General features: G+C 40.5%; 1 protein-coding gene across 1 annotated transcript in view; it reads left to right on the forward strand.

Moving 5' to 3' along the window:
- tbc1d24 (TBC1 domain family, member 24) overlaps positions 1-25,780 on the forward strand; it is a 49,001-nt gene that overhangs the window by 18,035 nt on the left and 5,186 nt on the right. Inside the window, exons 2-6 of the mRNA XM_048552318.1 lie at positions 3,602-3,742; positions 6,885-7,935; positions 23,051-23,209; positions 23,335-23,398; positions 24,116-24,211. Coding sequence (XP_048408275.1) covers positions 6,974-7,935; positions 23,051-23,209; positions 23,335-23,398; positions 24,116-24,211 — 1,281 coding nt within the window. The 5' untranslated portion in view covers positions 3,602-3,742; positions 6,885-6,973. The remainder of the gene's footprint in view (positions 1-3,601; positions 3,743-6,884; positions 7,936-23,050; positions 23,210-23,334; positions 23,399-24,115; positions 24,212-25,780) is intronic.

Genomic DNA, 25,780 nt, shown 5'->3' on the forward strand with positions numbered 1-25,780 from the left:
CAAGGCACATGGTTATAACTGGCTAGACAAGCATTTGTCCATCCCTGATTTCCCTTGAACTTCACTGTCTGGCCATTTCAAACTGTGGTTAACAGCCCATCTCAATCCCATGAGTCGAGTCACTGGTAAGCTAAACGAGGTGAGGCTGACAGATTTGCTTCTCTGAAGAGTGTTAGTAATCCAGATTGATTGCTGTATAGAACCTATGATAGTTTAACTAATTACATTGTAATTCAGTTTGCTATTCTGGACTGTAAAGCTAGGAATCTGCCCAAGTTGGAACTGATGTCCCAGAGCGTCTGGATTACTTGTGCAGTGACATTACACTGCACCACCACTTTTCCTCGTTCTGTGGTTAGTCACAGCTCTAATATAATTGAATCATGCAATCACCGTGGTGGTGGTTGGAACTAGATTGAACTTGAAGAAAGTAAAGTGCAGATGCTGAAAATTTGAAAAAAAAAACAAATTCATGTAGAACCTTCACAGGTGAAGACATAGAGTTAACTGTTTTGAGTCTGGTGACCCTTCTTCAGAACAGATTGAACTTAATCTCATTGTGTTCTTGAATTCCTGTACGCCTGAGGTAGAGAGAGTAGATGAGGAAAGGCGTGTCACATTCTATACCAGGACAATTAAATTTGGAGACTGAGTAAGCTGGTCTGTTCTTGCACACTAGCTTATAGCTGTCAAAGTTCCGCAGCAGTTTACTTGCCTTTTCCTGCTGTCAAGATTAAACTGCAGTTGAACTGCCTCGACTAACAGAAATGGTTGTGAAATCATTCTGTATCCTTGCAGCTATCATCCTGCAGTATTTTTAACTTATGTTTGGGATCTTAACAATTGGATTGATCCACCTAAACGTTTGGCAACTATCGGTATTAGATCCATTGTTATCTAAAATTATTTGAGTTGCCTCAGGAAGTAATGGCACTAATGGTTCCAACCAGCATGTTCACACCTTTCGGTTACAGGGTTTACGCTTTTGCAAATAGAATGACTTAGCAGTAAAACCTAAAGAAAATCCAACACTAAGTCACAATTGCTAAATCAGATTGTAGAATTTTCATGTTCTTGTGTTGTTCAGGAGCTCCGAAAGGACATTTGCTGGGCTTAAAATAGTTATGAAATAGTTAAGCATTAAGTACTTCCCCGTGTTTGTTTTTAAAATGTAACTGCTTAAAGGTTAAATACTTTAGATAGTGTTTCCTTCATCCGACAGTTAAAACTGATGAGTGGCTTGGTCATTGTTTTGCTAGAAGCTGAGCTCAATTTGGTTCAGGTCATTGATTGCAGCACCATCATTCACCAACAGCACATTGTGGCTGCGGGGTGTGCACGAGGTAAAATATAGCCAACCGTTAATGTGATTTAACAGCATTTTAAAAACTAAAATTAATTTAACCCCTGAATTTTAATCCACAAAAGAATAGCTTCTCCTTCAGGATCAGTCACTCAGTGGACCATAGAAAAAGGGTCTCGACCCGAAATGTCAGCTTTCCTGCTCCTCTGCTGCTTGGCCTGCTGTGTTCTTCCAGCTCTACACCTTCTTAACTCAGTGGACCTTTTTTTCAAAAAAAAAATGCCCTACTCAAGATATGTAAAATTGTTAATTCGTTAGTGATAACTGATTCAACTTTGCAGGGGAGTCTAAAACTAGGAACTATGAACACGAGATGTATAAATGTACTTGATAGGAAAATGGTAGTTTTTTTTTAAATTCTGTGGTTTGAATATGAGCTTAGTTGCCACAGAAAAGGATTGAAGCCAACAAATTTACTTCTCAAAAAATAACTTAACAAGTACATGAGAGAAAAGGGCTTGAAAGATATGCTCCAAGGTTAAGGTACATTAGAAGGAAGGAGGAAAGCTGTACAAAATATAGAAATCAGCATAAACTGGTTGGACTGAATGGCCTGTTTCTGTAACGTGTATTGTATGTGAAGTAACCAAGTCAATTTGGCAGTACCTCAAATATACAGCCTGCACCATATAATGGCAGCAGGTCCATAAGAACACTATTACTTGCTTGTCTCGCATCTTTCTGACTTGAATATAATGTTTCTGTTCCTTGAGTATTGCTTGGTCACAATTCTGGGGCTGACTCCCAAACAACGCCATGGAGAGACTTCACTACATGGACCGCACCACCACCATAGGACATTTAGGGAAAGACAGTAATTCATGGCCATGCAGGTGACACCCGCAGCCCAGTTTCTTTTTAAAACAAACTGATTTAAAATGTGCTTTGATATAATTGTGTTTTTATTTTGCAGCCAACACAGATTGTTGTGTATGGATCTGAAAGGTTGATACTGAGGTTATGCTGTGAGCACTGACCACTGTGGTAATATCTTTTAGCTTTGTAGGTAGAACAACTCAGGATCTAGAAGAGTGAGACCTAACAATTGGCCCTCTTCAAGTGTCTACAGCAATGTCTGTCTATTATTGTTCTTTGCAAATTTGCTGCAAAGAACTGTACTTTTTTAGGTACGAAAGACTCTTCTGGTGAGATCAGGAAAAGATTTTCTTCTACCACACCAGGCCAAGCAAGCCCTATAGTGCCTGATACTTAGAAGGCTCCTGCCATTGTCATCTTCATGAGCAGCAGCTCATACAGCATTGAGAGTTGAAATGCCCATACGCATTGATAATCCCAGATTAGATACACATTCCATTGCATAACTTAGAAAATAGAACTTTAACGTTCTTTGTGTCAATAGGGTTGACCTACCTCAGCTCTGTGTGAAAGAGGTACAGCATGTCCTGTTGAATAGGGTCATAATCCATTGATCTTGGAGCTGCAGAATATCTGTTGTGGTGGATGATGTGCCAAATGTACAACATGTACTCATCAAGCTCTCGTATGGATTGTTCCAGACACCATAAACTCTGCTAAAGTGCCAGGTCTTTATTATTTGCTTTACTGATTTTTATTTTGTACATTTTTTTCTGTTCTCTCAAATTCACTTCTTCAAAATCACACTTTTTTCCTTCCATTTGGTATCTGCTTTCGCATGGTTTTGTTCGTAACTGATTTTGATTAGCAATTGCAGTCTGCATTGCTGTCACTGTTGATTTATTTTTTGATTTACTTTATGCACTGTAGATATTCCACAATTTCATTTTGTTTATTAACATAGAGAAGCACAGCAAATAGAATAGGAAGGTTCAGAAGATAGTTGTAGAGCTGAATGAGGTTTGAGATGGAATAGTTGAGTCATGGTAAGATTTAAGTATAACTTAAACTCCGAGTTTGAGGCCTGGGTAAGAATAGTAGTGATATGGAAGAAGAGTTTGAGGGGTAGTGTGTGCAGTTTTGGATGAACTGAAGCTTGCGGAGGGCAGAGTTTAGGACTTGTGAATATAATTGGATTGATTGCAGTCAGGATTTCTCTCGTGCTACCCAAATCTTTTGTGCAAAAATGATGGGTATATGTTTTCTCGTATTGCAGATTTTGTGTTTTCAGGTTAGAATAGTAGGATTAAATTATTGTATATGCCGTCTGGATCTCCAAGTATTTAATGAAATGTCAAGTCTGCATTAAATATGCTCAAGGGCTTCCTATTAATTTTATTCCAAATGATTTTTCCTATACAGGTAATCTGCTCATCATAAGAAAACTTTGGGTTTCTCAGTTTTGAAGCAAGTGCTTGCTTTGGATAGAAGTTAACAGCAGTTAACAACTGCCAGCAATTAAATATCCTGCATGGGAAAATTGGGCAATTGGATTGGATACTGGTGAGTGCTTTTGTATTGAACTCTGTATCTGACTGCACTTTTCTTTCAGATTGGGAGAGAAAAGAAACCAAAACACGCCTGCAGTTTGAAAGCACAGTTTCACCATATCTTTTTCCAAGGCCATTGCTTATGTTTAGAAAACAATTTGACGCAGTCAAAGATTTACCTACTGTTAGAAATGTAAGAGCAAACTCATTGCAGAAGCAACCCAGAGCGGTTAGCGTTAGTTGCTTTAAATATGTGGTTTTGAACACAATTGTTTATGACCTTGTGATCCAAAATCAAACATTGGAACATATGACTATGAAGATTAAACTCAGTGAAACTGCAGAAGTGTAAAAGAATCAGGTTCAGGTGATTGTGTTTTTAAATGTATTCTGAACTGTAGTAACTTTTTAGGTGGGTTATCGTTATCTTTGGTGTGACTATGAAGTTAATACGCTTAATGTTTAACACCAGTTTATTTATACTGCATGGAAAGTAATTGTCTGAAATAAAGATCTCTGGATAATGACAGTTGTTCCAGTCTGTATGATCTGTACACACAGTGTGTTGATCCTTAAACACTTAGAGAATGATGTAACCTCATGAATGCTTGTAATTTGGAACTTGGCTCTACAAAGCAGCAACACCCTTAGTGGTAACAAAGTGTGGAGCTGGATGAACACAGCAGGCCAAGCAGCATCTCAGGAGCACAAAAGCTGACGTTTCTGGCCTAGACCCTTCGTCAGAGAGGTGGATGGGGGGAGGGTTCTGGAATAATCCATCCCCAATTCCTCCGCCTCCGCCGCATCTGCTCCCAGGATGAGGCATTCCACTCCCGCACATCCCAGATGTCCAAGTTCTTCAAGGACCGCAACTTGCCCCCCGCAGTGGTCGAGAACGCCCTTGACCACGTCTCCTGCAACACATCCCTCACACCCCGCCCCCACCGCAACCGTCCTAAGAGGATCCCCCTCGTTCTCTCAAACCACCCCACCAACCTCTGGATACAACGCATCATCCTCTGACACTTCTGCTATCTACAGTCCGACCCCACCACCCAAGACATTTTTCCATCCCCACCCTTGTCTGCCTTCTGGAGAGACCACTCTCTCCGTGACTCCCTTTTTCACTCCACACTGCCCTCCAACCCCACCACACCCGGCACCTTCTGCAACCGCAGGAAGTGCTACACTTGCCCTCACACCACCTCCCTCACCCCCATCCCAGGCCCCAAGATGACTTTCCCCTTTAAGCAGAGGTTCACCTGCACATCTGCCAATGTGGTATATTGTATCCATTGTACCCGGTGTGGCTTCCGCTGGTTTGGGGACCGCTTTGCAGAACACCTCCACTCGGTTCGCAATAAACAACTGCACTTCCCAGTCGCAAACCATTTCCACTCCCCCTCCCATTCTTCAGATGACATGTCCACCATGGGCCTCCTGCAGTGCCACAATGATGCCACCCGAAGGTTGCAGGAACAGCAACTCCTATTCCGCTTGGGAACCCTGCAGCCCAATGGTATCAATGTGGACTTCACCAGTTTCAAAACCTTCCCTTCCCCCACCACATCCCAAAACCAGCCCAGCCCATCCCCTCCCCCCACTGCATCCCAAAACTAGCCCAGCCTGTCTCTGCCTCCCTAACCTGTTCTTCCTTTCACCCATCCCTTCCTCCCACCTCAAGCCGCACCTCCATTTCCTACGTACTAACCTCCATCCACCTCCTTGACCTGTCCATCTTCCCTGGACTGATCTATCCTCTCCCTACCTCCCCACCTATACTCTCCTCTCCACCTATCTTCTTTTCTTTCCATCTTCAGTCCGCCTCCCCCTCTCTCCCTATTTATTGCAGAACCCTCTCCCCATCCCCCTCTCTGACGAAGGGTCTAGGCCAGAAACGTCAGCTTTTGTGCCCCTGAGATGCTGCTTGGCCTGCTGTGTTCATCCAGCTCCACACTTTGTTATCTTGGATTCTCCAGCATCTGCAGTTCCCATTATTTCTAACACCCTTAGTGGTGTTTCTTTTGTCAATCCTTAAAATACACGCACGTTTTGGTTAAAATGGAACACAATCTTGTCAAACATTTATCTGAATTATGCTTGACAGTAACTTGCTTTCTAAATACAGTACAATAATTCCTCCATATCCACAAGGTTTCCGCTCCTGATAAAACCCGCAAATGATGAAATTTGCAATTGCACAGTTAGTTTAATGGAAGGTTTAAAATGGTTAAAATATCATGTGTTTTTTGCCCATGGATGTTGATTTTTGATACTTATTTTTTGGTGTGAATAAGCAAATTCATGGTTTTGCTGATATTAGAGGATTTATTGTATAAATAATTTATTGACTGAACAAACTTACCACTAATCCTGAGAATTAGTCTTGTGGTGAATGTAAGCATTGAAAGCAAAGTATACAAGAAGAAACTAGTGTTTCTTCTAGTTATGCATAAGGTAACCTGCATGTTTGTTGAAGTTGCCATTCATACTGCTGGTAAAAGGTAATCAAGGGTAGGTGGGATACAGATTTAAAGGTACAATCAGGTCAGCTGTGATTTTTTTAAATTTGGCGTACCAGGCTAATGCAGTTGAATGGCTTACATCTGATTTGTATGTTTTGTGTAGGAATTTCTATATTTCAGTATCATGTTTGGGTGGTGGCAAAATGTCAGTAGGATTGCATTTCGCTTTAAGATGTTGCAAAGTGTATTGTACCTTTACTTGGATAAACATTGCAACCAGTTCGATGCTCCCAAAATCCCATTGATATGAGTTGAAACAGATGCAGTTTCAACAAAATTGACAACTATTCATTGGCCCAGATGTTTCCCTGAGAAATTAACCAATCAGTTAACCTGTCTGAGTTTAAAATTTAAACACAGCTTGGCAGTTAATTATCAATTACCATTTACTAGTGCATCTGTGACAACACCTCTGCTAATCAGTTTACTTGATGACTAATCAGCACTGTCCACTCATACAGTATGAATATTTGTTTCTTAATATTGTTGCCACTTATCTTGAATGAAAGATAAAAAGCTTTGACAAAATCTTGCAATTAGTTTGCTGTTCAATTTTGGATACATCCTTTTGGATGCTTAAAGTTGTAATGGCTGTAAAATGCTAATTTTGTTGTGTTTTTTGTCTAACAGTGAAAACCAAGTGCAGCTTGAAGATCAAATTCTGCCCCCGCGTCTTCAACTCTCAAATACTGAAACAAAAGGATCAGTGAACTTCAGCTATGTCTTGCGTGGAGAGTGGACAGTTTGTGGATTGGGACAAAATTACTGACCTGGAGAAAGATAGTCCTGTGGTCCCATCCCGCATAGATAGCAACTTGTTAAAACAGTATGCCAGACAAGGATATTGGGCGAAGAGCCACTCTCTAAGAACAAAAATCTATGAACAAATTATCAAAGCTGTCTCATGCAGGACAGTGACTCCTGATGCTGAGGTGTACAAGGATATTGTTGGAAAGATCACAGGAAAAAGAAACGCCTCAACTCTGCCACTGCCAGAATTTGTGGATGGTAGTGCAGTGCCGAACTATTGTCTGAACACAGACGGAATTGTTGCAGTTAGGAAGATTGTGGTTTGTATTTCCAACCAGTTTCCAGACATCTCTTTCTGTCCTGTGCTGCCAGCCATTGTAGCACTGTTGCTACATTACAGTAACAATGAAGCAGACTGCTTTGAGAAGGTGTGCCGGCTCTTGGCTTGTAATGACCGTACGAAACATTTCATAGATCAGACTTTCTTGGCCTATGAGTCCTCTTGCATGACCTTTGGAGACCTAGCCAACAAATACTGCCAAGGTGCCCACAAGCTGATAGTGAGTGCTTCAGAGGATGTCCTGGAGGTTTACTCTGATTGGCTGCGTTGGATTTTTGGAGACCTGCCCTTTAACTACGCAGCCCGCGTGTTGGATATTTTCTTTGTCGAAGGATTTAAGGTACTTTACAGGGTAGCACTGGCTCTCCTCAAGTTTTTCCGAAAAGTCAGAATCAGACAGTCTGAAAAATCTGCTGACATTCGAACTGATATACAGAACTTCATTCAAGGAATTGCTGAGCACGTCCCAGTTGAAAAGCTGTTGGATAAAGCGTTTTCTATTCGCCTATTCTCAAGGAAGGAGATCCGTTTACTTCGAGATGCCAATGAAAAAGCACTGAAGCAAAAAGGCATCACTGTAAATCAGAAGAGGTGATTGAGCATATTTTAGTGCTGAAATAGATCAGGGATTTTAAGAACAAAACAAGCTTTCTGTTGCAAAACCTTTTAAACCGAGTTTATCAGTTGATTTTGATTCACTGGGAGCTGGAAGGAAATTCAGTCCTTTGTCCTTAACCAATACTGAAGTTAGGCAGTTTAAGCAAAAACAATCTTAAGTCTCTTAATGAAGCTGCAGAGGAATAGTTGCAACTATTGTACATCCTTAAAGTTGTAAGAAGCACTCTCTTGTTGCCGATCTCCTCTTCTCCCCACACCTTACTGCTGTATAACCGAATCATATATTATCCCATCAACTTGCTCTTTTAATAAAAGATAGCATCTTGTTACCCTTGTTGATAGTCCAAAAGTGCACAAACATTTGACTCATCCGCTAGAGTACCTTGATTCCTCTGCCCATAGTATTCCACACTTATCAATTTAAATAATACTTTGCATTTTATACTTCCAGCCAAAATGAACAACTTTACATTCTTCCACATTATTCTCCATGTGTCAGATATTTAACCACTCACTCCACCTAACTCTGCCTACCTGTAAGCTCATCTAGGTGGATCGGCCATGCTCAATTGCCCGTAGTGTTCAGGGGTGTGTGGGATATAGTGGGCTGCTTCAAGGGCGGTGTGGATTTGTTGGGCCGAAGGGCCTGTTTCCACACACTAGGTAATCTAACTTAATATGTTAACCCTTCAAATTGAGGGGTGATAGAGTTAAGACAGATATCAGAGGCAGGTTCTTTACTCGGACAGTGGTAAAGGAATGGAATGCCTGCCAATGTAGTTAACTTAGCCACATTAAGGGCATTTAAACAGTCCTTAGGTAGGCATGTGAATGACGATGGGATAGTGTTGGGGGATGGGCTTAGATTAGTTCAAAGGTCAGCGCGACATCGAGCACTGAAGGGCCTGTTCTGCACTATATTCTATGCTCTATAACTCAAATAAGTTATTAAGACATAGTTTTGTGAAAAAGAAATTATGCTGACTTTTTTAAAACTTTGAAGTTTTTTTTCTTCTAAACTTTACCGATCGATTCTAACACCTCCATGACAGATGTCAAACTAACTGGCCTACAGTTTCCAGTTTTCTGTGCCCTTCTCTGCCGTCTTGTCTGGAGGAGTTGCATTTGCTAAAGACTTATGAAACTGTTGCCAAATCTAGGGAGTTTGGAAAATTAACACCCACACGCCTGCCACCTTATCTTCCGCTTTTTTCTAAGATCCTCAGATGAAGTATGCCTAGACTCCAAGCTTAAGTTTTGCATTTTGCACATTACAGTCACAAGGGAAGTGGTACTTTCAGCAAGTTCCTCTTTCCCTTTCATTTCCTGATTTACAGCTGTTAGTGGAATAGATTTAGTGTTTATGCAGTGTGGAAAACGGTCCTTTGACCGGGCTATCTAACTTCCATCTATTCTAATCTCATTTTCCAGCACTTGGCCTGAAACCTTGAATGTTATGGTGTCTGAGTGCTCATCTGAACTGTTCTTGAATGTCTTAAGGGTTCCTACTTTCTCAACTCTTCCAGTCACAAAGTTTCAAATTCCCACAACCCTCTGGGTTTAAAAAAACACTTTCCACACATCACCTGTAAACCTTCTGCTCCTTTCTTTAAATCTGTGTTTCTCTACTGATCTCTGGACTAAGGGGAAAAGTTTCTCTCCGTATTTCCTGCCCATGCCCCTCTGAACTTTGAATATCTCAATTCGTCACCACACGGCCTTCTCTGCTGGAAGGGAAATACCCCAGCTTACATAACTGAATTGCTCCAGCCCAAGCAATATTTTAGTAAATCTTTTCTGCCCAGTTCAGTTGCATCCTTCCTATAATGTGGCGGCCACATGCAGTACTCTGGCCGAGGCCTGATTAACATTATATGCAGCTACATCATAATGTATTTGCTGTTGCCTTTATTAGTCAATGCATTGAATACAAGTATCCATTATGCCACCTTAGCCAACTCATCTACCAGTCCTGCTGTCTTCAAAGATCTATTGACATAGACACCAAGTTCCCTCTGATCCTCTAAACTTCCGTGGGTCCTGCCATTCAATATGTGCTCCCTTGCCTTGTTAGGCTTCCCAAAAGGCATCACCTGAATTTTTTTCAGGATTAAATTTCATGTGCCATTGTTCAGCTGATCTGTATAGAATCCCTACAGTGTGGAAGCAGGCTATTTGGCCCACCAAGCCTACACTGACCCTCTGAAGAGCATCCCACCCAGATCTGTCCCTGTAACCCTGCATATCTGATGGCTAATTTGCCTAACCTGTACATCTTTTAGACTGTGGGAGGCAACCACACCACCCATGGGAAACCCACACAGTCATGGGGAGAATATGCAAACTCTACACAGATAGTCACCAAGGCTGGAATCAAACCTCTGTCCCTGGCACTGACATCAGTGCTAACTGCTGAGCCACTTATATCGCCCTGTAGTCTAAAGCTTTCCTCGATGCTATCTACCACTTCCCAATTTTCATGTTATTTGTGAACTTGCTGATCATGCCTCCTACATTCCTGTCTAATTGTTCATGTGCATCGTAAAACAGCAAAGGACTTAGGGCCCTAGTCACAAAAACACCCTTTGACCATCACTGTTTGATTCCTGTGACTAAAGCAATTTGATCCAATTTTCCTGGCAAATTTCCCTGAATCCCATGAGTGCTTCGCTGCTTAATCTGTCTGCTATGTGAAACTTTGTCAAGAGGGCTGCGTAGACTACATCAACTACACCACACTCATCTTCACACTCAGTTACTTCCTCTCAAAATTCAATCAAATCTGTTCAACCTGACGAAGCCACGCTGGTGATCCTTAGTTAATCGTTGTCTCTCTAAGTGAAGATAATTCAGTACCTTAACTTTTTTTACCGTACCTTCTGTACCACAAGAACGGTTTTTCTACTCCTCTAGTGAAGACAAAGTAGCAAAATGTTTATTAATTTCATCCACTTTTCCCTATCTGCTATTAATTCCCCAGACCCAATCTCTAGAGCACCAACAATCACTTTAATTACTCTTTTCCTTTTTAAATACCAGTAGAAACTTGTGCTCTTCATTTTTACATTTCTAGCCAATGTCCTCTGTCGTCTTTTTGTCTCCTGATTAATTTTTATTATTCCCTGCTGTATGTAATATTTCTGATCAGTCTTCTGACTTAAAAATCATCTTTACATAATGTTTTTATCCTTTCTCTACTTACTTAACCATGGATGGTGGTTCCTCCATTTAGACTTTTTTCTTTTATCGTAAGATTGTGCTCCACCGAGAAACTATCTTTAAAAGCATTCTGTGACCTTTATATTCAAGCTGGTACCAGCAGTATCATTTTCCAGTTTGTGCGTGGATTAAAGATATACATGATCATTGTCCCTTCACCACAAACACCCAATGTTTTTTCTTGTGTGCTTGGTCCTACATTGTGGTTACTGTCAGGGAGCCACTACTAATTTCTTTTCACTACAGTTTCATGTCTCCATCCAAACTAATTCTACAACCTGATCTCCTGAACCAAGGTCATCTCTAACTACTGTACTAATTCCAATCTTGAATAGTATTGTCCCTCCATTTTTACCTGGCTTCCTATTCTTCTTGGATGTCATATTCTCCTTAATTGACGGGACCCAATACTTGTCTGGCATCAACATCTCTGTAATGTCTAGTAAATCATTTTTATTAATAAAACACACAAAATGAATGAATGCTACACATATTGGGGTGCAGAGCCTTTAGTTTCATCTTTTTATTATCTTTGTCGCATGTAACCTTGATTGGTGCATGCCTTGATTTTTTTTTTTCTTCTTATCCCTTCCTGCCACTCTGTGACCCTCATTGCTCATATTACTATTTTCCTTTCTTGCCTTGTCTGCACTCTTTGAATGTTGAGGTTGATGGCTCGCTGAGCTGGTTTGTTGTTCCGCAGACATTTCGTTACCGTGCTTGGTAATATCCTCATTGCAGCCTCTGAAGCGTTGCTGTGTTTTCCCGCCTAGTTTTTAAACTCTGAAGTCTATTGCAATGGATTGCCTCCCTTCTGGGTTTCCTCCATTGTGGAATGTATATGGGGTGCAGTTCAATGTGTTTTTTAATAGCATGCTTTTTGGAGTGCCATGCTTCCAGGAATTCTCATGCTTGCCTCTGCCTAGCTTGACCCACTCGAAGTTGTCGTTCTCCTTGTCCATGTGGATTGAGGTGAGTGAGTATTGGTCATGTCTTTTTGCAACCAGTTGGTTTTCACGTACTCGTGTTGTTAGTTTCCTTGTTTGTCCAATGTAGTGTTTCTTGCAGTCTCTGCAGGAGATCTTGTAGATGACATTGGGCCTGTCAATGGTGGGGAGTGGGTCTTGAGTTTGGATGAGCACTTGTCATAGGGTTGATGTGGGCTTGTGTGCCTAGCAGTGGTAAAAGTCTCGTGGTGAGTTCTGACGTGTTCCTGATGTAGGAGAGTGTGATGAGTATGTCAGGGCATGTAGAATCTTTCTGATGCTGTTCCCATCGGCATCTCCTGACCCAGTTCTTTGGATATTCATTTATCCTTGAACACTTGGAAGAGGTATTCCTCCTCCTCTTGACGTAGTTTTTTGTTGCTACAGTGTGTTGTTGCCCTTTTAAATAGTGTTTGCATGCAGCTTCGTTCAATACCTGGTCTGAGTGTGTGGCTTTTCGGTGTACTTTCGTTTGCAGTTCCCCATTTGTCTTGCACTCTGCCATGCTGTCCAGGAATGGGACCTGTTTGTTCTTCTCTCTGGATTTTATTCCAGTGAGGGTGTCGTTTACGAGTTTGTCTGTCTTCTAATTTGGTCCGTTTAATGATGACAAAGGTGTCGTCTACGTAGTGTATCCAGAGTATAGGTTGGATTTGTGGAAGGGCAGTCCTTTCCAGTCTTTGCATCGCTACTTCTGCTATGAGTCCGGAGATAGGCGATCCGATGGGTGTCCCGTTGATTTGCTTGTATGTTTTGCCATTGAAGGTGAAGTGGGTGGTCAGGCATAGGTCCAGTAGTTTAAGCATATTGTCCTTGGAGATGGTTTCACTGAGGTCATGTTCTTGTTCAAGTAGTGTTGTCATTGTTTCCTTTGCTAGTGGTATGTCTATTGACTTCTTAAGCATGAAACCCAAAGGAACTAACACACCCCAATTCTACGGCCTCCCTAAAGTGCTCCAAGCCGGAAGTCCCCCTCAGACCCATAGTTTCCCTACCAGGCACTCGCTCTCTCAGATTAGCCAGAGAACTACGAAGACTCAAGCACCTAGTCAACAAATCACCCCACACCATTCACTCAACCCAAGAATTCCTCAACTCCATCAAAGACTAAGATAGAGGACGAAGAAACCATGATATTGTTTGACATCACTGCCCTATTCGCATCAATGCACATACCTCCAGTAAGGGAAACAATGACAACACTACTTGAACTTGAACAAGAACACGACCCCAGCGACACCATCTCCAAGGACAACCTGTTTAAACTATTGGACCTATACCTGACCATCCACTTCACCTTCTCCGCCAATCCAAACTATACTATGGATACGCTACTTAGACGACACCTTTGTCATCATTAAACGGGCCAAACTAGAAGAGACATACAAACTCATAAATGACACTTTCACCGGAATAAAATTCACCAGAGAGGCGGAGAAGAACAAACAGCTCCCATTCCTGACCATCATGGTAGGGTGTAAGACAAATGGGGAACTGCAAACGCAAGTATGCTGAAAAGCCACACTCTGACCAGGTATTGAACTTCAATAGTAACCATCACAGCTCACACGAATGAACCTGCATGCAAACACTGTTTAAAGGGGCAGCAACATAGAACTATGCCAAGGGGAGGAGGAATACCTCTTCCAAGTGTTCAAGGATAATGGATTCCAAAGAACTGGGTCAGGAGATGCCTACGGGAACAGCATCAGAAAGATTCTACACACCCCGATAGACATCACACTACCCTACATCAGGAACACGTCAGAACTCGCCACAAGACTCCTACAACCGCTGGGCATCAAAGTGGCACACAAGCCCACATCAACCCTACAACAAGTGTTCACCTGAATTAAAGACCCACTCCCTGCCATGGACAAGACCAATGTCATTTACAAGATCTCCTGCAGAGACTGCGAGAAACACTACATTGGACAAACAGGAAGGAAACTAACAACACGAGTACATGAACACCAACTGGCTACAAAAAGACACGACCAATACTCACTCACCTCAATCCACGTGGACAAGGAGAACCACAACTTTGACTGGATAGGCAAGCACGAGAATTCATGGAAACATGGCACTCCACAAAGCATGCTATTAATAAACAACATTGAATTTGACCCCATTATACATTCCACAACGGAGGAAACCCAGAAGTGAGGCAATCCATCGCAACGGACTCCTGAGTTTAAAAACCAGGTGGGAAGACACACCAGTGTTTCCTCAGAGGCTGCACTGAGGATGTTACCAAGTATGGTAATGAAACATCTGCAGAGCAACAAACCAGCTTGGTGAGCCAACCAACCTCAACACCCACCACCCAAGCAACAGATCTATTCCAAAACTCTCGTTGAATATACCACGTCATTCCATATTTGATTCCTTGCCCCACCTATTTAGTTTTTAAAATGTCCCAGTTTCCTGGTTGTGATTTTATGAGAATACTAACCTCATCTGACGCAGTTAATACCGAGTTCCCTTTCATTTTCATTTTCATGTGTTCAGTACAAAAGATATATACTTTTTGTTACCTGTAATCATTTTATTTTTGTGCTAAAGCTGCTTTTAGCATACCGAAAAGAGACAGTGGCCTAGCAGTATTATCATTAGATTATTCGTTCGGACACCTGGTGGAATTTTAAGTCAATAAAAAATATGGCATTAAGAGTCTAATGATGACCATGAAACAGTTGATTGTAAGGAAAAACCCACCTGGTTCACTAATGTCCTTTTGGAGAAAGAAACTACCATCCTCACTTGGTCTACATGTGACTCCAGACCCACAGCAATGTGGTTGACTCTTTAACTGTCCTCTGGGCAATTGGAGTGGGCAATAACTACTCTTCTAGCCACTAACACACACAGTCCCATGAATGAATTAACAAAAGGGAAAGTGATTCCGTATTCAGTTTACTTTTGTATTTAAATTTAATGATGTCTGTCTCGAGAAGGAAGCAGTTCCAGGCCAGAGTCTAGATTTAAAAATCATAAAAAATGGATGCTGTATAAACTCCCCTGTGTTCTGCCCTGAACTTGGAGGAATGTCCTGTACTGTCAGGTTGACACTTCTGTGTATCGCCCTAATGTTAGCATGGTGGTTGTGGCTAAGTGCAAGCCATTTTAGGTCATGGATCTGCACACAGTAAAGAAAACTCAAAACTAATGTAAACTAAACCTCCTGAGATGCTGCTTGGCCTGCTGTGTTCATCCAGCCTCCCATTTTATTATCTTAAACTAAACATTGTGTTGCTTTCAGCCAACAAAGTAGTAACTTTATCACCCCCAGTCTAGCATAGATCTGTCGCGAATTTTTAGTGATTAAAACAGGGCCCACTAAGTTTTTGGTACTTAATGGTACAAGATAATGGCAACCACATTATAAATCACTTTTCTGGATGAGTCTTTAAATTTCAGGTCTGCAACTTCGAGCTGTTGATATTGAACCTGTATTTGAGAATCAACTGCTTCCAGAAATCTCATGCCTTTTATTTTCACTTATCCATGTACACTAGCTCTGCACACAATTAATGAAATGCAGCAGTTTAAAGGAGTTTCAGGCATATGGTAATGTTAACTAGGTTATCAATTAAGTAGTTTAAAGCATATTAAGTTCTGTCTCTTCTTTCTTTCAAAATAGTATTCAGGTTGGAAGTGGAGTGTAGAAGCTCTGTTCTTCTAGGTGGGCCTAAAAGATTCCATGGCACTATTTTGAAGAATGAGGGAAATTCTCTATGAACTCATAGCCAAAGTTTATCATTCAGTTAACTTATCACTATTGGATTTATGTTTGTGGCAGCTTGCTGTGCACAAGTTGGTTGCTGTGTTTTTTTTAATGTTACAACAGTGAGTGGGCTTCAAAAAGTACTTCATTGACTGTAAAGCACTTTGGTACGTCCCGAGAATGTGAATGGTGCTGCCTTTATGGAATAGCAAGTGACTGAGCAAGTTAACAAAAACAATACAATGTGAGGCTATCAGTAAAACGTAGGTAAGAATATAATTCAAATCCAGGTTCACATGTAGCCTAGAGTTAGCCACCATCTGAATTGATTTTTATTTTATTTAAGTCCCTTTGGATATATGAACTGAACTCCATCAAATGCCCCTAATGTGCTGGTTCATCTATCCTAAATCTGATACCAACTAGCCTGTATTTTGCTCATGGGTCCAGGCTTTGGTTTTGATGCTTTGATAACGTTTGAGCTGATTGCAAACGTTACAAGGAGACAGGTACTGAATCAAAGAACCGTCCTGTTTTAGATTAGATTCCCTACAGTGTGGAAACAGGCCCTTCGGCCCAACAAGTCCACCCCGCCTCTTGAAGCATCCCATTCAGACCCATTCCCCTATAACTTTCACACCCCTGAGCACTGCGGGCAATTTAGCATGTAGGATCCACCTAACCTGCACATCTTTGGACTGTGGGAGGAAACTCACGCATACGCGGGGAGAATGCCTGTGTGGAGTTTGCACAGTCACCCGAGGCTGGAATCAAACCCAGGTCCCTGGTCTGTGAGGCTGCAGTGCTAACCACTGAGCCACTGTGCTGCACATTGTGAGTTATCCTTCTCATGCTGAAAATTCCCCTCCGATTTTGATTTCTACCACTCTGCTAGCTGAGGTATCACCTTAGAGTTAGTGAATATAATGTCACTGAATCTTGACTTCAATGCACCCTACCTTTTCTCCTGGCCTGTTTGAACTGATGGGAGCCTGCTAGGTTGTTGGGAGACTTCCTGCTCTGCCATTTGACAGCCAGTGGATTCCTTCCGTCAGTAGAAGAGATCACCTTGTGGGATTTTTCCTCCTTTCTTTCTGGCATGGTTTGAATATTTTTCAGAATTGATTTGCTTATTTTTGAAAAGTGATGGCAATTCATAAGAGCATTCCTTTTCTTAGTAGTTTAAGAACAAGCTTTTCTTTGGCTGGTTAAAAAATAAATCAGTGAGTGAGGCAATTGTGATCTTGTCTTGTGTTTATGCTGCATTTTCATTTCAAGAAGAGCTTCATGAAGGAGGCCTCACTGTGCAAAGCTGACTTTTGGATCTTTTATATGAATGCATTATGTTGAGTATTAAAGCTGAAGGTGCACAGTAGCAGCAGACCTTCATATAACAACCATGAAATTTCTCCCTTTTTCAAATGGCTTTTTTTCTTCAGGTCATTGTGTTCTGAAAGCCACTGGGATTTTGATTTCCAAAATGTCGAATTGGTTCTCAACACAAAAGTGGCAATTGCTCATTATTGCTAATGTGTTAAAATAAAATTCAGCAATGCTGAAAATAAAGACAATTTCTTTTTCATTATAACCTATATTACCTTTTCTGAGTTTTGTATAGTTCCACAGAAACCCCCCTTATGCACAGAACCAGGGTAGATACTGCTCAAATTATGATTTTGTTCAATTGACAAACCGTACATTAAGAATGCTGGAAATTTGAAGAAATAACAGAAAATGTTGGAAGTTTTTAGATCAGGTGGTGTTGATGGTGAGAAAAAAAACAGTGTTAATGTTTCATTTCAATGACTTATCATTCGAACAGGAAATATGTTTCCTTCGGTTGAGAAGACCAAGCACAGATCAAGCCACTGTTTCACAAAACACTTCTAAGTGTGAGTTTGACACCAGTCTTTCAGTACTCAGTCATTTTAGTTCTTCACATTGCACTGTAAATGAGATCTGTCCTTGGCCTACTGTAATATTACAGTGAAACTTGATGTAAGATTGAACAGCACTCATTTTTATTGGAATGGGCATGTTTTAGCCATCCAGACTTTGAGTTTGACAATTTCAGACTATAAGCTGTCTTCCCTATTTTGTTCCCTTTGCATAGTTTTTCCCCTTCATTTTATTTTCTAGGTAGCTGTACAACTTCCGCAGGAACATCTTTGTTTCTTTTCTCACTCCATCAACATTCCCTTTGACCCTGTCAGTCAGTCTTTCCTGTTTTCTTCCCTAGCTCAAGCCTTCCTTTGTCCTTATGCTATCCAGCCCTTGCTCAAATCTATTACATCTTTAACTTTTCCAGTTCTAATGAAAGATCATCGACCTGAAATGTTAACTCTGTTTTCAGTATTTCCGGATTTCTTTTTCTATTGTTATCTTAGCATGTAGTAAAATTCTTGTTTTATCAATTGAAGCTTGCTCTTTTTCTCTGGTGTGTGGGAATTACACTGACGCTTTCTTTTTTTTTCCTTCGTCATTATACCTGTGCTCTTTGACATCCAAATTTGTTCCTGTTAAACTGCATCCTCAATGTTCAATTGCAGACGAAGGTAGGCTATAGAGAGAATTTTCTTCATAAAATTTGGGATCTGTGTGGGTTTTAGCACATAACCTGCATTGAGGGTAGTTTTCTACACTCCCATTGACCCTCCCCACACCTAAGCATGTCCAATGACTTTATTTTTCTTTCCAAAAGTTTGCAAAATAATGTTTAATGCTTTATTATAATGACATTCCAAATGCATAGCATGAAGTGTACTGAGCAGTACAGACTGAGAAGACCCCATGTTTGACAGCTGGCTGGCTGATTTGATCAGTCTGCTTAATAATTAGTTCAGGCTGTGGGGTCTACAGTTGGCTGCATTGCCTCTGAGGTAGCAAACCCCCACAGATTGGCCATGGTCTCTACTTTTCTGATCTGTATTGACTTTTATTGGAAGGTGTACCTATGCACATTGATCTTCGATCAGTGTGAAATTGGTGAAACTCCATTTTCCTGCTGAGAGTATGAGGAATTAAATTTGGAATGATGGAACAGAATGCTGCAAACAACTAATCATTTCTAGGTTTCTATCTGATTTATGTTCTTCTATTTTACAAGTATGCAAAATCTCTAGTTCCATCACCTGTCACAGGATTACTGATTCCAAGCACACTCTACTCTGCCAGTGCATCTGTGACAGTGACTCATTTTCAGTGGAGTATTAATTTGGCACTGTTCTGAAGAGTTGTCCCAATTCTGTCATCTGGAAACAAATAATGCATGTGTGACCATTGTATAAGTTCATTCAATCATCTCTCTTCTAGCGTCCCCACCCATCTAATGCAATGAAAGCCAACATGTGCCCAGTGTCTTGGTCAGATGCCATGGCTTTCAACCCACTGTCTGGACAGTGTGCATAAGATCATCATGCAGCGAGCATTTCATGTTATTGTATTTCCATAGATGACAGCCACGTATCAATAAAATTATGGAAATTCAGTTTTGACAAAGGTAAAACAATGCCTTGAACATTTTTCTTGTAAATCCCCATTTTCGCAGCAACTCCTGGCTATCTACTAATGTTTAGATGGCAGAGTGGGGGGGAAAAAGATAGTTGAACAAAACTTAATTGCTTCTGCAAGGAAATTGGCATCCGTGGTATATTACAAAGTAGTGGAGATTTTTGAGCAAGGTAAGATCAAAATGAAAACAAAACTGGCACAAAATGAAAATCACAGCTTTGGGGAATGCAGGTGATTATATGAATTGTACAAGATTACTATTAAGCATGTACTATGATTGTGAGATGCATGCAGAAGGCAGTAATATCTAATAGTATTGAGGAGAGGATCCTATGTTGTATGCAGGGCTAGTGCTCTAGACAGAGACATTTGCACAGGAAAGTAAAAAGCAAGTATTATTTGTGGTCTGATTATTCCTCCTCCGCTTAGCAGGCTCTAAAAGGGTATGCACATGAAACACTGGTACAAAGCTTCCTTCTGGACCCAATGTGGTTGTATAATATAATGGTGAGAATGTCGATGTGATATTAAAACTTAAATTTGCTGCAGTGAAAGAGGGCATTTAAGTTCAATAGGATTTGGGGAACTGGTTTGTGCCCGACCCAATATAGTTGCAGGACACATGGCTTGATGTCATTGTTGTCAGAAATTGTTTTTTGTCATGTTTAAACCTCTGATAAAATATGGTTGTGCTCTTAGCTATCTTTGTAGAATTATGGAATTTGAAGAAAAGTTCTGTCAGCATTTTAAAAAGTATCGTTTATTTGCTTATCCTTCATCACAGAAACAGTATATCAAGCAAAATTAATTTAAGGATTTCAGTACTTAAAGATTATAAGATTGAGGAGCAGAAGTGGGCCATTTTGGAGTCTGTTCAACTATTCAATGAGATCATGACTAATTTGATAAACCTCAATTCCATGTTCCTGCCATTTCCCCATAACCCTTGATTCCCTTACTGATTTAAAAAAAAAATCTTTGTCTAAGCCTCAAATATGCACAATGATCCAGCCTCCATGACCGTATGGTAAAGAATTCCACAATTTTTTTCTGGTAGGGAAAGAATTCTCCTATCTGTCTTAAATGGGCAACCACTTACTTTGAAATTGTGCTATCTGGTCCTAGATCCTTGCACAGGAGGAAACGGCATCTCAGCATCTGCTCTCTCAAGCCCTCTAAGAATATCATGTTTCAATAAGATCGCCTCGTATTCTTCTAAACTCCATTGAGTATGGGTCTAACCTACTTAATCTCCATACTCAAAATCTTTCCATACCTGAAAACACCTTCTCTGAACTACTGTTGATGCCAGAATTTTTTTCTTATGAGGACCAAAACTGTTTACAGTATTCCATCCGTGGCCAGACTAGTGCCTTGTATAGTTTTAGCAAGACCTCCCTAATTTTAAACTCCATTCTTGTTGACATAACAGTTAGCAGTCTATTTGCGTTCCTAGTTACCTGCTGAAATTGGATTTTTGTGATTCATGAACAAGAACCCCAAATTCTCCACTTTAAATAATATTTGCCCCTGAATTTTTTGTCCAAGTGTATAAACCTCACATTTGTATTGCAGTGTATTCCATCTGCCAAATTTTAACCCACTCACTAAACCTGTCTATCCCTCTGTAGCCTCGTTTTGTCGTTCTTAGCCATCTTTCCATGTGTTTTTGTGTTAGCCATAAACTTGCAATTGCACATTCACTTTCATCACTCAAGTTATTAATAAATGTGTCCCCATACTGGTCCCTGTTGTACTACTGAACTGAAAGTGCTCTCTTATCCAAGTCTTTATTCCATTATTTAGCTGATTCTTTATCTATGGCAATATACTACCTATAACACCAGGGACTCTTATTAAGTAACCTAATGTGCAGTACCTTGTGGTTGGTTTGCTCATCAAACTGGTTCATTAATTTGCACACATTTCATTACCCTTCTGAGTAACATCATCAGTACAGCTTCCAATCAAGTGTTGTATTTTCCTGCTTGCTATTTAAACTCTGGGGTCCTTTGGAATTGGTTACCTCGTTTCTGGTTTTTCTTTTACAGTGGTGTGTATATCAGCTGTAATTTTGTGTTTGTTAATGGCCGCCTTGGTGGAGACTCAGGCCTCTAGGAATTCCCGTGCTTGTCTCTGTTTGACTTGTCGTAGGATCCTGACGTTGTCCCAGTCAAGCTGGTGGTCTTCCTTGTCTGTGTATGTTTGGAGATGCGTGAATATTGGTCGTGTCTTTTTGTTGCTAGTTGGTGTTCATGTATTCTCGTAGCCAGTTTTCTTGTCTGTCCAATGTGATGATTGTTGCAGGACTTGCATGGAATCTTGTATATTACGTTGGTTCTGCCCATAGAGAGTAAGGAGTCTTTAGTTCTTGTTGGCAGTTGGTATGGGGTTGATGTGGATTTGTGTGGCCATAGGAGTTTTGTGGCCCATTCAGATACATTCTTGATGTATGGTAACATGACAGATGTGTCAGGGCCTACTGTATCTTCCTGTTGTTTATGTGACAGGCATCATCGGACCCAGCTGTTCAGGCATCCCTTGCCTCTAAGTACTTGATGGAGGTATTCTTCCTCATTTTGGTGTAGTTCTGGGTTGCTGCAGTACATTGAATCGTGTTTTCACGCAACTCCACTTGTGGGTATTGGATCCTAGGACAACCGGAACAGAGACGAGCATGGGAATTTCTAGAGGACCTGGTTCTTCTCCAAGAAGGCTATCAGTAAACGTGTAGAATTAGACCCTATACATAACACCACTGCAAAGAAAAAGTAGAAATGAGGTAACCAATTCCAACAGACCCCAGAGTTTAAATAGTAAGCGGGAAAATACTAGAGTGTTTTGTCAGAGGCTGCACTTACGTTGTTACCCAGAAGGGTAGTGAAATGTCTGCAGATTAATGAACTAGCTCAGTGAGTGAACCAGCCACAGCATCCACAACCCTAGCTACACATCTACTCAAGAATATTGTGCAGTATCTTATTAAACACCTTTTGGATATTTAATAATTGTATACATTGGTTCTCCTTTATTTATCCTTCTTGTTGCCTTTGTAAAGTATTGTAACAAATTTGTTAGGCATGATTTCCCCTTTATGAATCCATGCTGACTGTATTAGATATTATGTATTTCTAAATGTTCAATTACATCCTTTAAACTGGACTCTAACATTTCCCCAATAACCAATGTCAAGCTAACTGCCCAATAGCTATCTGTTTTTGTCTCCCTTTTTTAATAAAGATGTTATATTGACAGTTTTCCAATCATCTGGGACTTTTCCCAAATCCAAGGATTCTTTTGATTATCACCAATATTCAGTATATCTGCATAGCTATTTTTTTGTTTAAACCTTAGGTGCAACCTATAGGTCCAGGAGCATAGTTCTTCAGTGTTTTGTACAAATATGTAAAATCCTCAAAAACATCAGTTTTGAGCAGAACTATTGAGTGGGTCTTATGATGAATGCCAGTACATTATGGTATGGCTTTGTTTGGGGGTTGAATTGTATGTGAGAGAAGTGAGTGCCACACCTAAAATGTAATTATGATTCTGGGGTTTCTGGTTCTCTGCTTTTTATTATCATAATTGATAGTTCTGATCCTTGTTTTTGTATTTCCTTGACCTTTTTAATGGATTTTCTTTGCAGACACAATGTTCATCTAGCAGTAAATGTTGAAAATTTCAAATCTGAAATTGTCAGTGCAAAGGAGATGAGAGAAATCTGGTCCTGGATCCCAGAACGATTTGCCCTTTGCCAGCCAATGTTGATTTTCAATACCTCAGACGATGGTTATAGCCTGACTAGGTAAGAGATAAGAGGGAAGCATTCAGTGGGTTAACAAATAACTGTGGAGAAAATAAAAGTTAATCTTTCAGGTTAATGACCGTTTATCAGAACTGGAAATCTTGCACATCTTTCTATTATTCCAGATTTTATGCTCGCTGTGAGGGCTATGAACCAACTATCATTCTCATCAAAACAACTGAGGCTGAGGTAAGTTGCGTATTTAACACAATTAGAAAACTTTCAGATGTGTAACTGAATGCACCTTTATTTTATTGAGTTGGGGGAAGGCAACAATAAATGGGAGAGCTGTGAAAATATATTTTAAAAAGGTATTGAAAGTTTTACACAAGGGGAGAATTTTCAGGCCAACCATTCTAGGGATAACTTTTTGATTGTAGTGGTTTTATGCCCGGTCATAGAATCTCTACAGTGTGGAAGCAGGCCATTTGGCCCAGCAAGTCCACATTGCTCTTCCAAACAGCATCCCACCCAGACCCACCCTATCCCTGCATTTCCCACACTCAACAATATGGGCAATTTAGCATAGCCAGTCTGCATAACCTGCATGACTTTGGACTGTGGGGGAAAACCGGAGCACTCTGAAGGAACCCATGCAGACACTTGGAGAATGTACAACTCCACACAGACAGTCGCTTGAGGCCTGAATCAAACCTGGGTCCCTGGCGCTGTGAGGCAGCAATGCTAACCACTGAGCCACCGTGCCACCAGTGTTTGACTCTTAATTAATTGCCTTGAAGGATTTTCTATATAATAGGAGTAGATTTGAGAATCCTAATGAGGACAAACCAGAGAAGATTCTCTAAGAACCTGTTCAACATTAATATTAACAGGGAAGGCCTAATCTGAAAGCAGGTCATAGAATTCATCCTGCCTGAAATTGTCACTCTGTCCTTACTTTAACAGGTTTGTGGTGCTTACCTGTCAACAGATTGGAGAGAACGGAGGCGAGGAGGAAACAAGCTAAGTTATTTTGGCACAGGGGAATGTTTTGTGTTTAAGGTATTCTGATGGATTCTGTTGGCTAATGTTCCATCGTCTCTGTCAATTTTACTATTGAAAGGCCAGAAATTTATATTCACCTACTTTTGGCATATTAATGGCACTGTGACAACAGCAAGTGCTCACTGAAGGAGAACTGTAGACAAATCGGTTTTATCACACACTCTGTGTACATGTGCTTTAGAAATTACCTGTTTCTAAAGAACAGACTGTCCTAGTGGAAAATAATTTCCTGGAGGTATCACCTCTCTGGCATTACACAACAGTCTTGTTATAATCATTATAGGTATCCATGTTTAACATTTGTAACTCCTTTTTTGGTCAAAATGTCATTTTTTGACATGCATAACCATGAGCGATACCAACTTTTAAAACCTTAAGAAGTAGGGACAGAAATAGGCTGTTTGATGCCTTGAGCCTGCTATGCCATTCAACAGGATCATAGTTGAATCAACACTCCTCATGCCCACTTCCTTGCCTTTTCCCCAAGACCATTGGTTCCCTTACTGATCAAGAGTGTATCTACCTGAGACTTAAGTACAAATAGGGACTCAAATATTACCTCCACCTCACTCTCTTCCCAAAGCACTCTGTGGCAAGGAGTTCCAAAGATGTCCTTTCCCAAGTGGTGCTTTCTTTCAAATTGTAGCAGCTGCTGTTAATTTTCAAGCTTTGTCACCTTGAAAGTTCTGGCCTAATCTAGGAATTAGCACTGAGGTTTTTTACAATGCTTTTCACTTAACAGTGATCCTCTGATTTAGTTTTTGACTGTAGAAAGTGGAATTGAGATTTGTCCAAAAAAAACCCTTCTTTGATAAAGTTACTCTTGTCATGTAAGATGTGTGGGTTATGTAATAAAGTTTTTAATATTTTTTTAGAGTTTAGATTTTGAGTGGTTTGTGTTTTGGACTGTGTATATATGAGAGTTTAATGATTAACTTGTATTTCTGGAGCAGTAACTATTTTTAAAACCGGTATATATATGTATGTGTGTGTGTGTGTGTGTGTGTAAAATCGAAAGAACTGCGGATGCTGTAAATCGGGAACAAAAACAATTGCTGGAAAAGCTCAGCAGGTCTGACAGCATCTGTGAAGGACAAAAAGCAGTTAACATTTTGGGTCTGGTGACCCTTCCTCAGAACGCAGTGTGTATGTCCCTGACTTGATAATGGATATTTATTGACTTTAGGAGAGTTTTACAAATGAACAGAGTAAACAATAAAGAACATTAACTTGCTGTCAGAAGAATTGGGGTTTGTTTTGCTTTCAGCTTGGGGAAAATCCGAAGCTTGAAAAGCTTTTGTGTTCAGTTTTCAGAAGGCCTACCTGAAGTTATATAGATGAAACTGTTTCTCCAAGACAAAGGAATTGACTCAGCAATGTTAGGAAATAGCTTACCTCAGTGTAGAAGTTTTAGTTTAAAAGTTCCAGATCACGAGTGTTTGGTTTAAAACCGTGAAGGGTTTATTTGAAGCTGGGAAGGTCTAAGCTCAATGTGTGAATGCTCCAGGAACTGTCAAGCTCTCGAGACTGGGAATTGAAATGAACAGGCTAAGTCTAAAACACGAA

The sequence above is a fragment of the Stegostoma tigrinum genome, chromosome 23 (assembly GCF_030684315.1).
Source record: "Stegostoma tigrinum isolate sSteTig4 chromosome 23, sSteTig4.hap1, whole genome shotgun sequence".
Lineage (NCBI taxonomy): Eukaryota > Metazoa > Chordata > Chondrichthyes > Orectolobiformes > Stegostomatidae > Stegostoma > Stegostoma tigrinum.